General features: G+C 39.8%; 1 protein-coding gene across 12 annotated transcripts in view; it reads left to right on the forward strand.

The window, feature by feature from the left end:
* fbrsl1 (fibrosin-like 1) overlaps positions 1-13,786 on the forward strand; it is an 856,957-nt gene that overhangs the window by 755,414 nt on the left and 87,757 nt on the right. For all 12 annotated transcript variants that reach the window (XM_078227185.1, XM_078227177.1, XM_078227182.1 and 9 more), the window contains one exon: positions 3,409-3,457. In XM_078227185.1, coding sequence (XP_078083311.1) covers positions 3,409-3,457 — 49 coding nt within the window. The remainder of the gene's footprint in view (positions 1-3,408; positions 3,458-13,786) is intronic.

The raw sequence follows: 13,786 nt of genomic DNA on the forward strand, positions 1-13,786 counted from the left end.
AGCAGCCATAAAATCACTCCCTGGTATGCTCTGTCGGACTGCTCCCTCCTTGAGTTCTGCTTCAGCAGTGGTTGTTTGTGCCTTGTACACTTCATGTACTTAATGTCTGATGAAATATGCAAAGCAATGGAAAAGGTTGTAATGCTGTAACCTTGCTGGCAACCCATGGATGGTAACTGTGAAAAGCCATAAATCTTATGAACATTATATGGTCCTATGTGCATGTACACGCGCGCACACATACACTTTTTGTACTTTTTTCCTAAGGAAAACTACGTTTAGTTGGTAAATTAATTAAAAAACTTCAGAACCTATCTGCAACCATTGACACGGTTGATCCCAGGAGGGCGGTGTGCTCCCTCCCATTGCCTCTCCACTGTTGCCGGGCCAGTTGGGACTGCTCTCACCTTGTTCAATTCTTACTCATCTAATCATGGCCATTGTCTCATTTGCAATAGCTGCTCTTCCTGACCCTGCACCGTTATCTCTTGTGCCTTGCAAGAATCTATCCTTTATCCTCTTCTATTTCTCATCTACACACTGCCCCTTGGTGTATTGTCCAAAACCACAGCATTAGTTTTCACATGCACACTAATGACACAAAGCTCTTCCTCACCACCTACTCTCTCAGCCTCTCCACTGTTGCTAAATTATCAAACTTTTTATCTAACATCCAGATGGGCAGAAATATTCTCCATTAAAGAGTGGGAATCTGAAGCCTTTGGTTTTTAGTTGCTGCTTCAAACTCTGTCTCCTGGCTACCAACTCCATCCCTCCCCTGGGCCACAGTCTGAGACAAAACTAATCTGTCCCCAATCTTGAAGTCATATTTGACCATGAGGTGAGCGTCCAATGTCATATTTGTGCTGTCCCAAGACTGCCTATTTTCACCTCTCTAACATTGATCAACTTCACCCTGTCTCAGTTCATCTGCTGCTGAAACCCTCATTCATACCTTTGATACCACTAGACTTGACAATTCCAATGCACTGCTGGCTGCTTTTCCTTGTTCTCTGTAAATTTGATGTCATCCAAGACTCTGCTGCCCATACTGTAGCTTACACCAAGTCCTGGTTAACTAGCACTCTGCTGCTTGCTGACCTACATTGCACCTGCTCAAGCGCATCTTGATTTTAAAATTATCATTTTTGTTTTCAAAATCGTCCATGATCTCACCCCTCCTTATCTCTGTAATCTCCTTCAGCTCCACGACCCCCCAAAGTGCATGTATTTCACATTCTTCTAATTCTGGCCTTTTGAACATCCCTAATTTTAATCACTGCACATTTGCCAGCTGTGCCTTCAGTTGTCTAGGCTTTAAGCTCTGGAATACTATCCCGAAAGTGGAGATGCCGGTGTTGGACTGGGGTAAGCACAGTAAGAAGTCTCAACACCAGGTTTTAAAGTCCAACAGGTTTATTTGGTAGCACAAGCTTTCAGAGTGTTACTGCTTCTTCACCTGAAAGCTTGTGCTACCAAATAAACTGTTCGACTTTAACCTGGTGTTGTGAGACTTCTTACTATACTATCCCTACCCATGTCTGCCTCTCTCACTTTTCTCCAGTAAGACACTCCTTAAAACTTGCCTCTTTTACCAAGTCTTTGGTTATCTGACCTAATATCTCTTTAGTGGATCGGGATGATACTTTGAAGTGGTTTGGAGCATTATTAATTAAAAATGCTATATAAGTTGTCGTTGTAGTAATTAATGCAGTACAAACACAAAATTAATGCAGCTTCTCAGCTACTAGAACTTAGAACCACAGTAAAAAGGAAATGGTCGATGCAGGCTTGGAGGGCCGAAGGGCCTGTCCCTGTGCTGTAATTTTCTTTGTTTTGTTCTTTGGGGTCATCTCCTGTAAACCTACTAAGCAAGCTGGAATTGTATAATATACTGCCAAATGCTACTGGAAAAGACATAACTCTTCAATCAAGGGTTTGTCACTGCCATTGCTCCCTAATCCATATCAGTGAGGCGTGTTAGCAGTGTAGGATCGCTGCCCTTGCCCTCTGCACAACCAAGAAATTATCTAAATATTTAACACACTAAAGATATTTTCAAGCTTCTGTTGAGGAAGTGAAAGGAAATTTGATTGATTTCTGGCCTAGAGACTACTCAACATCACAGTTTTAATACTAACTGACTTAGCTAGAAACTTCCAACTAGCAGAAGGACTAGAGTTTTTAGTTGTGTATTCAAGTAATTTTCTTTATATAGAATTGCTCTCTCAAGAATGTTGTTTCTTCTCTTTTATATACCTTAAATGCTCAGGTTGTCAATTGTATGGATTTATACGTATATAAATAACAAGATAGCTACACAGTCCTAAATTGCCTTTTTAAATGGGAGTCATGGTGTTTACACCTCCTATTAAAATAGACTGTGATGATTAAAAGCCCCAAAGACAAGTTATATTTTATGCCCAAATTAAAGAGCAGCAGCTTTTAATGTCCCGAGCCATTTTAACATACCAGTTAATCCTTTTCCCGACCGCCCCTCATTGGCATTAAGCAAATAATGTGTAGCTGCTTACATTAGCTGGGTTGATTGAGAATCCCGTAACCACAGATGGTTTTCATTGAAAATCAATTTTGAGTACAAAAGGCTTACTGAGCTTGACAAGTCAGGTTTATGACTGGTGGGAAGTCTTGGCATGTGAAACTTGAAGGAAGTTCAATCCCCTTGCGCCAAGGGGAGACTAGATCAAAGTGACGGGGTTAATTGACGAAATGGCACTCTCAAAGTAAGCCAGGTCTGAGGGGATCAAAGAAATTTGCTGGAACTTTGCAGGCTGCTGCATCAATTCTGTCCAAGCGTGCATCATGCACTACACAAGTTATTTTTTTTCTCTGCCTCTCTGTAAAGATTTACATAAATACTTCCTTCGTCATGCAGTGTATCTACCTTCTGCGACTCCTGAGTTTTCAGTCAACAATAACGCTTGCAAAATGAATATAAATTGCATGTGCAAAAATCGTGGCTTTGTCAGTTTTTTGCATGTGTTTCAAGATCTATGGGTGCTTTCTAGTCAAAAGTCTGTCTACATTGTTTGAAGACATATTTGTCCACGAGCTTGTATTGAACCAGATTCTCTCCCTCTCTGTACCATGTTTTGTTTATACACATGGAATTGTTGTGTAAGAGCATTTTAGTTTCAAGAGCCCTTGAAATGCTGCCTCTTGGTTGTGGCCACAACTGTTTCCTTGCTAGAAATTGGATTGGCAAACTATTCATTTTCCGTTTACACCCAAACAAATGGATAATTTTATTGACTTTATGTTCTTTTAAAAAGTGAGTGATTTTTTGGCCTAAGATGGCAAAACACTTCCCTCTGCTGGTGGTTTTCAAGTAATACATTGCATATAAATCTCTAATCTTAACATATATCTTCTCCGCTTTTCCCACAGGCATCAGATGTAGGCTCAGAGAAACTCTTCTCACCTGCAGCAAGTAAAGGTATGTTTCTCTTCTCATTCAGGGCAAAATTAAAATTCTTACCCTCAAAAATTCAGCAGTCTTTTTCTCGTTCTATGAACTGAAGTCTCAGGTTGCCCTAAATTGATGTGTTTCAGATTTCAATCACTGCATTTATTTGAAAGGATGCTTAAAATTAACAGTGGGAATTAGCAAATTGCCTGATGTGTACTTTCAAAGCTGTTCGAGAGAACCTTACTGTTTGTTGGTCCAGCAAGTGCTTTTCAAATTCTGTGCAACTTTATAATCCAGATGTATAAGGACATTACCTGAATCTTAAGATCAGAATTTCCCTTCCAGATTTTAGTTCATATATAATCTGGCTTAACTTGATATTCCGCATTGTTCACGTGTTGCACAATATGAGCATTATGGTATGTTACTGAAAACCTGCTGAAGTAGCTCCAATTTTTATTAACTTGCTCATCTCTCTTTCTGTCATTTCTCTTGAACTTTGTCAGAATTATACCAAATATTGAAATACTTAGCATGATTTCTCATTAATGTGCCATTTCTTTTGTGAACTGTATTCAGTTAAGAATGTGCAGGCTCAGCACGGAGTCTCTGTGGACAAAGCTCCACACTAGGTACACACTCTAAATATCTGCCTGTGTAAAATTTTCCCCTTGCTACATCTTCTCTGTCCTTAAAGCAAAGTTGCCAACAAATTTACAGTACAAATGGACAAAACAGAATCATACTGGAGTAATACATTGGTGTTTGGAGCATTTGCAAGATACATTTTAATTCCTCAGAACTTGAAATGCTCAGATCATCTCTCAGTATCTTTGACTGGACAATTAGCTGATCATGTCAGAAGTTTACCATCTGCAGTGCTCCGTAGATACATATACCACTTGAATTTGAAAGAAATAATGTCAGTGTTACAAAGATCTCTGTTTTGCAACAAATTTTTAATATGGTGACTTCAAAAGAAGCTTGCAATTAAAAGTGATTAGACAGCTACATTTGGAATCCAAGTTGTGTAGGTGAGTATGGTTGTATGCAGGCATGGTTTAATTTGGGATCATGTTTACCTTTGGCAGCAATGCCTCAGGTCCTAAGTTCTGGAATTCCCCCACTAAACCTCTCTGCCTCTTAACCTTTCTCCCTCCTTCTGTGTGTCTCTCTCCTCTTAAGACTGTTTCTCTTTGACCGAGCTTTTGGTGACCTGATCTAATACCTCCTGGTGTGACTCAATGTCAAATTTTGTTCGATTATCTGAAGCACTTTAGGATGTTTTACTACATTAAATGCTATATCATTTCAAATTGGTATTTAACTGGTGGTGTTTGTAGCTTCTGTTGTTTCAAGAAATCCTTGGTCTGTATTTTACAAGATCAAATTTCTTGTGCTTTTGATTAGAATGCTCTTAAGAACAATAACATTTCTGCTGTAAAATGTTGATGATTAAATTTTAATGAAAATGAGCTGTAGCTTTGTGGTTTGTCTCTTTTGCATGAAATTGCTTGGCTGCAAACATTGGTTTTCAAAGTTAGGGGTTACAAAGCTCCTGTGGGACCTTTGGTCCTTTCCCCTCCTCTAAATGATCAGTTCGCAAGTAATAGATTCCAGCAGTTACACCCACGAATAGTCAGTGTAGAACATAACTGATTGCTCAGTTTCAGTGCATGTTGCACAAACTAAACACCTTGCAGGAGCATGAAAGGTATTAATAAGAAATGATCTTATGGAAAGGCCATTTATTTGAACTGGGACCACTTCTAAAGTGATGAGTGAGGCAGTTTAGTTTACAGCTGGGAACAATTAAGGTGTAAGCTTTTGAAAAGTGCTTCTATTTCACAAATATCTTTTGTCGGTTACATTGTTCTGGCATCTTGTGTCCAACTACTTCTCTTCCATCTTCAAACTCCTTTTCTCACTTCCTCTGTTTATTTTCTCTCAGTCTCTTGTGTCTTTACCATCCCTGGGCCAAGCACCATTCCTTTCACAAAAAGATAGAAATAATGACCCTGGTAAGTACGAGGGAGAAGCAAAGGAAAGTGATAGGTTAAGAGAAATAGGGATGGATGAGGTTCATTTGGAGCATAAATAGTGGTGAGACCTGTTGGGCTGAAAAATCTGTTTCTATCCAGCTATACTTGTATAAATCAAGCCTGTTGCAAAAGTGCTTTTGATAAGATTGCTATAAGAGTGACAATGGGTGACGTGCTGTCGCTACTTTTTTTTGACTTGGTTTCATTTCTTTAATAACGTACTTGGTTTCGCTTTTATTTCTTTTGATGATTCCATAGAATGTCGCAGCGAAAATCAGTAACTTGCAGTACAGAGGAGGATCTGTGGTGCAATGTGTTAGTGCGCTAGCCATGCTGCTAATTGCTGCCTCTTCCCAGATTAGCTCTTTGTGCAGTAACCCAGCAGTTACACCTTCTGAGAACATTTATTTGGGATTAAAATAGTAAATATTTTCATTTATAACATGCCTTCTGAGAAATATCCGAGGGCTTCAAATGAAATTGAATCACCATTATGTAGACAAATATGACAACAATTATTACATGGCAAGATCCCAGAAATGGCCAGAATATAGTGCACAACAAATTTATACAGTAAACCACATAGTATGTGAAAAGCAACCTGCCCCAGAATATATTCCTAATTTTCTCACTTTATGATAACATTGATTTTAGAATTTGGGAGGGTTTAAAAAATAAACCTTGCATGACTAGCCAAAGTATGGTTTCTGTCACTTGCAATGCTGCTTTTTAAAAATTAATAAAAAATGTGGCCTTTTTTTCCTAAACTTTGTTTTCCCCTGCGCCCAAAATCAAATTTTCTACATGTGCATCAACAGAATACTGAAGTCTTTGTGAGGATCATTGCAGTTTCTTTTGAAAGATTGGTTTTATATCTGCAATGCTAATTATTTAACTAAGTAAATCAAGATTTCTGCTGCTTTTTCTTATGACTATATCTTACTGAACTGTTGTTCTCATTATTTCTCTCCTCCTTTACTATCTGCAGTATTTGAATGTTAAATCAGAAAATGATTAAAGAACAAGCGCACACCAAGTGGTTGTGGCAGTTTGAACAAAGGATTCAGTTATATGTTTTCAAAGGTGCTGATTTTAGAAGCATCTCCCTGATGCACAGTTTAATGTGTAATTGCTGTTCCCCTTTAGGCATTTTATATAAATCAGACTGATGTATTTCATTTAAAATGGACATCATATACTAATTTGGTCACCGGATTTTAAGCTGTGTGGTTTTGCAAACTGTCTCCCTTTTAATTCAGATAATGGTGCTTGAGCTTTTGCTGTTTCTGCTCTTAACAAGAGGAAACATACTACTGTTGAAAGGTTTATGATGAAAATGAATCGCTTGTATATCATTAACATCTCGCGCATAAATGTGGCGTAGCCCTTCTTGGCTCTCCTATGGTTGAAATGGGAGCTTTCAGACAGCTGATTGATGGGCAGAAACTAGAGTCCTGACCCAGAGTAGGAGCAGGTTTGTGTTTGTTGATAAAGAAAGCTGTTTTTTTTTATCTTGGTTGGGTTAACGCATTCCAGAATCTTTTAGACTCGCGCTGCAGTCTCTGTTCAAGTCATTGTACAATAGTCTACTGTTTAAAGATCCTGATTTTTGTTATGAAAACCAGTCGTAAAACATACTGCTGGTTTAATTATTTTGGAAGGATCTTCAAGGCCTTGTGGGTTCTGGTTGGTTTTACTCTTCCTGCTCTGTTAACAGAATGTGCTGGCTTGTCATGTTGCTGGCATGAATGTAGACCACCAGAGGGTATTTTCTTTTTGTCCCATAACCAAGCTCTGTTTTCCTCCTTGGGGACACTTCTAAACCTTTTCAACTCATGAAATATGTAGCCTGAAGGGAGAAATGGTCAGGCTTCATCATAATCATGAGAGCTTTGTGTAGGAAACTGTAGAGAATCAGTTTTTTAAAAAAAGGGATGTTGACCCATAAGCATAACTGTGTCCATTATGGAAACATTTTACCCCATGGCAGTGGATGAGTTTACTGTTGTTAAATCAACTGTTTCATTCAGGCTTTTTCAATTCGACTACTTGATCTAGGTATAGATGGCATGTTGAACTAAATATCGCATTTAGTTGTTTCCAAAAATGGGATGTTTTGGACACAAAGTAAAGCTATATTGGTTCAATAAGTTAATTATTTCAAAATACTAATGCAAGTTGGTTTAGTTAAAAGGGTTAAACCTATGAGCCTTTGTCTAGCTTGAGCATGCAAGTTGTTTTTGTGAATAGTGCCTCACAGCTATGATTAATTTTGACCCACAGTATTAAGTGCATTTTCAGAAAGTGTATTGAATTGAATGTTTACTGTATCAACTGGAGTAGACCTGGGAAGCTTAGAGGATTATGATGCTTAAACACAGATGGCATTTTAAGCCATTCTTAATTGTTTCCATTAAACCTACCAACCCAACGTGTTCTGCTCATTCCCTGGATGAATCCAGCAGGTATGACCTTCTGTATTTTCTCCATTTTGATGGTGCATTTAACCCATGTCAGTCTTTTAAAATCACTTAAAATGTTCACTTTGCGAAGATATTTGTATGGTGATTTTATTTCTAAGAATAATGAGAGCAAAGATTTCACAAAAGAAATGCTTTGTTTCACCCGCTCTCGAGCAAGGAGGCGAAAGGACATTTGAGGCCTCAATCTATGCTTTACCAATCCTTGTTGTCACTGTGCTGCCAAAATGGTTACATAATTACTAAACCAAAGCTGTGATATTTTAAGTTCAAGATCAAAGTGATGTCAGTGGGTTAAATGTGGAGTTTCTTTTTGTCAATTTAATACAAAACAGAAATAAACTAAGTAAACTATAAATAAGCTGAATGCATTTTAGCAGCAACTGCTCGGTGTATAATCTTGGACTCAACAGCCATTCATCAGTGCTGACTGGGTTGAAATATAGGCAATGTACGTACAGTATACTTAGCGCAGCAGAGAGGAACTGAAGCCATAAAGCTTTGGTGTAGAGAAAGTTAGGGTGGGGGTGAGAGTGAAATAAAAGTGGCCCTGGTGGGTCAGGTGTGCAGATGTAATGACAGGGTGCGCCGGCTGAGCTGTGCGGCATTTCTTGTTCCCACTTGTGCTCGTGCTTTTTGTATTTATACATCTGTAATAATTGCTTTAAAATATTCCCAAGCCTGTCTGGAACAATGTCAACAGAAATTGAGTGCTCCAGAGGGAAATGGGTTGATAGATTTGTAAGCGAGCATTCAGTTTCTTCCACCACCTCTTGGCAGTGCATGTAATTTGTTGATGTGCTCATTCAGGTATTTTGTGTGGGTGCCTGGGGAATTAGGCATGTTGAAACTGTCAACCAGAGAAGCAAATGAAATTGGATGAACTATTTGAAAAGTAGCAGAAGCTTGAAGATAAGAAGTATTGTTTTAATTTCAAACAAAATGAATACTGAAGTTTGGAAAGGCGACATCACAGCTATCAATAAAATGCACAAAGTGACAGTCCATGTTTCGATATAAAGAGCATTGTCTTGTAGATATATGAACATGAGCAGGAGTAGGTTGCTTGGCCCCTTGAGCCTGCTCAGCCATTCAATGAAACTGTGGCTGATCTTCTACCTTAACTCCACCTTCCTGTCCTATACCCATATCCCTTGATTCCTGTGCTTCAAAATACTTAGACTTGGGCAACCTGCAGCAAGCACCTCAAAGCAGTCGAGAAGGACCACCAGCAGTTCCTTTGCAAGATCATCCAAATCTGGTGGCAAAAACGGTGGTTAAACAGCAATGTCCTCTCCCAAGCCAACTTATCCACCATTGGGGTGCGAATCAGACAACCCCAGTTCAGTTAGGCAGGACATATCTTCGTGTACCAGACTCCAGAAGCAATTGCTTTAATCAGATCTTGGTTGTGGCAGTCTCTCTGTTCCCAAGAGACAGCCTAAGAGAGAAGGGAAGAATTCCCTGAGTATCCAAAATCCTTAAATACATTCAGCAGTGGAACATCCACAGCACTCTTGAGGTAGAGAATTCCAAAGATTTGCAACTCTGAGTGAAGTAATTTCTCCTCACCTCAGTCTTAAATAGCCAACCTCATGTTCTAAGACTACGACCCTGATTGTTCGACTTCCCAGCCAGGGGCAGCATCCTTTTAGCATCTACCCCGTTAATCCTTTTAAGAATTTTATATGTTCCAATGAGATCACCCCTCATCCTTCAAAATCCCAGGGAATACAGTCCCAATCAATTTGATCTCTCCTCCGATCAAACCTCCTCATCCCAACAATCAGTCTAGTGAACGTTTATTGTACTCCATCCAAGGCAAATATTTTCTTAGTTAATGACACCAAAACTATGTACAGTAATTCTGGCATGGTCTCACCAAGGCCCATACTATTTTAGTAAGACTTCTTTACCCTGAGCCTTTATCACAAAAGGGTTGGTGTATAACTTAAAATTTGCTTTCCTAATCTTGTTAAATCTGCATGTTCATTTTGGTGATTTATGTACAAGGACATCCAGGTTCTTCTGAACGCCAACATTTCCCAGTCTCTCACCACTTAAAAATGTATTGAATGTGACTAGAAACTGCCAACTCCAATCCATCAGTAGGCAATTGTGCCATGTGATTTAGCACAGATAAGTCATATATTCCCAAGTTCAGCTTCTGGCTTGTGTTGAGTTCCTGGTCATCATCTCCACATCATTGTGTTGAGTTTGCAGATCTCTGTACTCCTGGAGTAGTTACCCCCACAGGAAAATGCGCATGTGTGGACTTTGGATGAAGAAAATGTAGGTTCTGGTTTTATACCCTTCACAGGTGAGTGGTCTTCTGAAATTCTTGATCAGAGTTCACACATGAGTGAAGCTGTGTTGGGTGGCAGGAACTAAACCACAATGACAGTCAGTGCCTTCAGTCAAGGTAGAGGGGAAAGCTGCAAATGCACTCCATGCTTTAAAGGGTTAAACTTGTTGGAAACTACCTTGCTGAATTTTAATTTCAAACAGACAACAACCTTGTCTATCACCAATGACGACTTGTGCATTTAAATTTTTCAGATGCATGTATTGGGGAAGGTAGTTCCTGGTCATCAAGAAACCACCCGGAGGAGAAGGGTGATAGTCTATAAATTATTAAATGTAAACACTGAACATTTGGTCAACCATCTATATAAGAAATTACTGAAACTTGACCTCATCCAGTTAGGGAGTTGAATATTTTCTGATGTGGTGTCGTAACAAGTGTTTGATGTAGATACATATATCACAGTGCCAGAGGTGTTTAGTTTAATTTTTTGAATGACTTAATGTTGTTAGGGCTTTCATTTTAATGGAAGGTGTTGGCTGAATTTTAATGGAAGGTGTTGGCTGAATTTTTAAGATGATTTATGTTCCTTGATGCAAGCTATTTCAACTTATAAACAATAGAAAATTGCTTCTACAGCATTAGAGATACTATATAAATGTAATAAGTTATTCTAAGATACTTTGTATAAGTATAATGGAGCAAGTTTTGACACTGAACTACAAAGGCGACATTGCACCCAGAATAAGAAATTAGGCCAAATAACCAAAGCGGGCAGAGTTTGAGTGTCTTAAAGGAGTGTGTCTGTCAGTGGTTTTGCCACAGAGTGATGCTATGTGCTAATAACAGTTGCATGATCCACTGTCGCTGTCTAGCTTACTGCACAGAGGGAGCCAGGTGCATCAGCCTCTTAGACCGGTGGACTGCCTCTGCATCACCAAAATCCCATGAAGTGCCTTCTTTCAGTGACACACTGCAACTTGGCACCCTGCAGCCTTGGGTTGAGCTGCCAGGGATCTTGGAGGAACCCTGGACCCCAGACATGTGATGTGCAGGCCCACCAGCATATGGACATCCTGGCATCCATCAACCAGGTCCCATCTATGGATCAAATAGTACCAACTGCCTTGTGGGTCCTGATCGGGACAGTGTGAGTGGAGTCCTAAAAGCGAGTGGTGATCCCTTTAAGCAAGCACCTTCTAGCAACTCCTGCAAACGAGTGGGCTCCAGATGTGGGGGGCTCCTGCCTTTCTTCTGGATTCAGTCTATGTGGTTGAGATGGAGATGTACGGCAAGTCGGTATTTCCAAATCCTGCCCAGGCAGACACAAAATGAATGAAGAGGATAGCTGATCCTTCCTTTCCAGAGTCTGCTTGTTTGACAATCAAGGGAGAAGCAGAGGAGGGTCTCATCTGGCCTCACCGGGGTTCTCGGGGTGCATTCCCATCATCTCTCCGATAGAAAGATGTTAATCAAGTGATTTGATTTATTATTGTCACGTGTATTGATATACAGTGAAAAGTATTGTTTCTTGCGTGCTGTACAGACAAAGCATACCATTCATAGAGTGCACGGGGGAGAAGGAAAAGAGCAGGTGCAGAATGTAGTATTACAGTCACAGCTAGAATCATGGAAGACCAACGAGGTGGAACTATATATGGGACATCTAAATTTTAAAATTCATACATACTGTTTCCTCCAATCTTTCATAATGACTTTCTTTGGGCAAGACTCCTTACTGGTAATGTGAAGTTGGAAACTTATCCTAATAGCTGCTGGAGATTAGTGGGTATAGGTATTATAGATTATAGTTGCTTTCTTTGCTTTCAGATCGTCAGTTAAACTTGAGTAACATTGAAAAATACATTGCATTAAACAACTTTTAAGAGGTGATTTACGTGGCTGTATTTAAAAAATTCAAGTTTATAGGGCTGTTACTGTTTGCCAACCAGCATTTGAACGTCAGAATTATGTGATTTCTAAGCTCTCATACCAAGTTATCAGGATCAGAATTGCAGAAGTTCATGTCAGGAAAGTCAAAGTTTCCTTCCTTTCTTACTCTTGTAAAGTTTGAGTACAAGACTTTTGGACCCTTTGAGGCATAATTTCTTTGTGATCTGTGTTTTGGATATTAAGCATGGAATTCTTTTGCAGTCAACCTCATCTGTGTTGTAGACTTTTGCGCCAATGTTGTCATGCACCAAGGAATTTGAACACATACAGATGGTTTCCATCCTTTTAACCTCGCTCCAGGATTGAGAACTGCCAAATTGACCAGATTCCAAGTGGTTGGAAACCATTTGATCTGCATTCTAACAGTTTAATCCTTAATTTGGTTGTATTGTGATTACTCTGTTATCTGTTGTTGCTGAGGATTATAACAGACAAATGATAAGATCCACATTCATTTCCTAAAGTGAACATTTTGATATGTTTCAGTGAGTAGTGTTGAACTAGAATTACGTTTACATTTAAGTTCTGTATTAGCTGAGAGGTTTCTTGAAAAAGTAGATCATTCCCATTGATGGTTGAGAAAATACTGCAAAAGACATCAGCAAATGTTTGTAGGACGTACACCGTTCATTCTGTTGATGGCACGGTTAAGGACCGAACTGAATTCTACCTCAAATATAAGAGGAATCTGCTATGTGTTGGTGCAAGGCTGTGTTCAGTTGCTTCCTGCTTTCCAGAATTATAGAAGCGAATTTCAGCTGCAGTCTCACTCTCACCATTGCTTTGCAGCAGCCATTTCTGGAATTGGGAATGTGTAGGTGTCAAGTTAGCGTAGTGGTAAGTTAGTATCCCCGCCTGTCATACGGGAGACCGAGGTTCAATTACCCATCGCGATTTTTAGGGGCGGCACAGTGGGTAGCACTGCTCGCTCACATCGCCAGGGACCCGGGTTCAATTCCAGCTTTAGGTCACTGTCTGTGTGGAGTTTGCACATTCTCCCCGTGTCTGCGTGGGTTTCCTCCCACGGTCCAAAGATGTGCAGGCTAGGTGGATTGGCCGTGCTAAATTTCCCCTTAGTGTTGGGGGATTAGCAGGGTAAATACGTGGGGATACGGAATAGGGCCTGGGCGGGATACTGGTGCAGACTTGATAGGCTGAATGGCCTCCTCCTGAAGTGCAGGAATTCTTTGAAATAAAGGCATTGATGCCTCCTACAATAAACTAGCTTGCTAACATTCACTGTCAAGATTCACACATGAATAATGGCCACTTAGGCACAGTGCCAGGGGTTGCCCATGCATGTGGAATGAGACCTCAACAAGAAATTGATGTCTTGAACAGAATAAATTGGCAATTGGGGAAGAAATTGAGCACCATATAAGTCAATTCTTGAAATAAAGTAGCCATTTTCTTGCAGAAATTCTCGTTCCTGCCTTCTGCTTAGAAATTGACAGCTCAGCATTTGAGAGTTAATGTGCCAAAAATTATGCCTTTGCATTTTGATACTCTTATGGGATGTGTCTTCAATGATGATGGAATTCTACTTTTGGTGTCATTTGTTGCAGAGCTCTGTCCT

This window comes from Mustelus asterias, chromosome 13 (assembly GCF_964213995.1).
Source record: "Mustelus asterias chromosome 13, sMusAst1.hap1.1, whole genome shotgun sequence".
Taxonomy (NCBI): domain Eukaryota; kingdom Metazoa; phylum Chordata; class Chondrichthyes; order Carcharhiniformes; family Triakidae; genus Mustelus; species Mustelus asterias.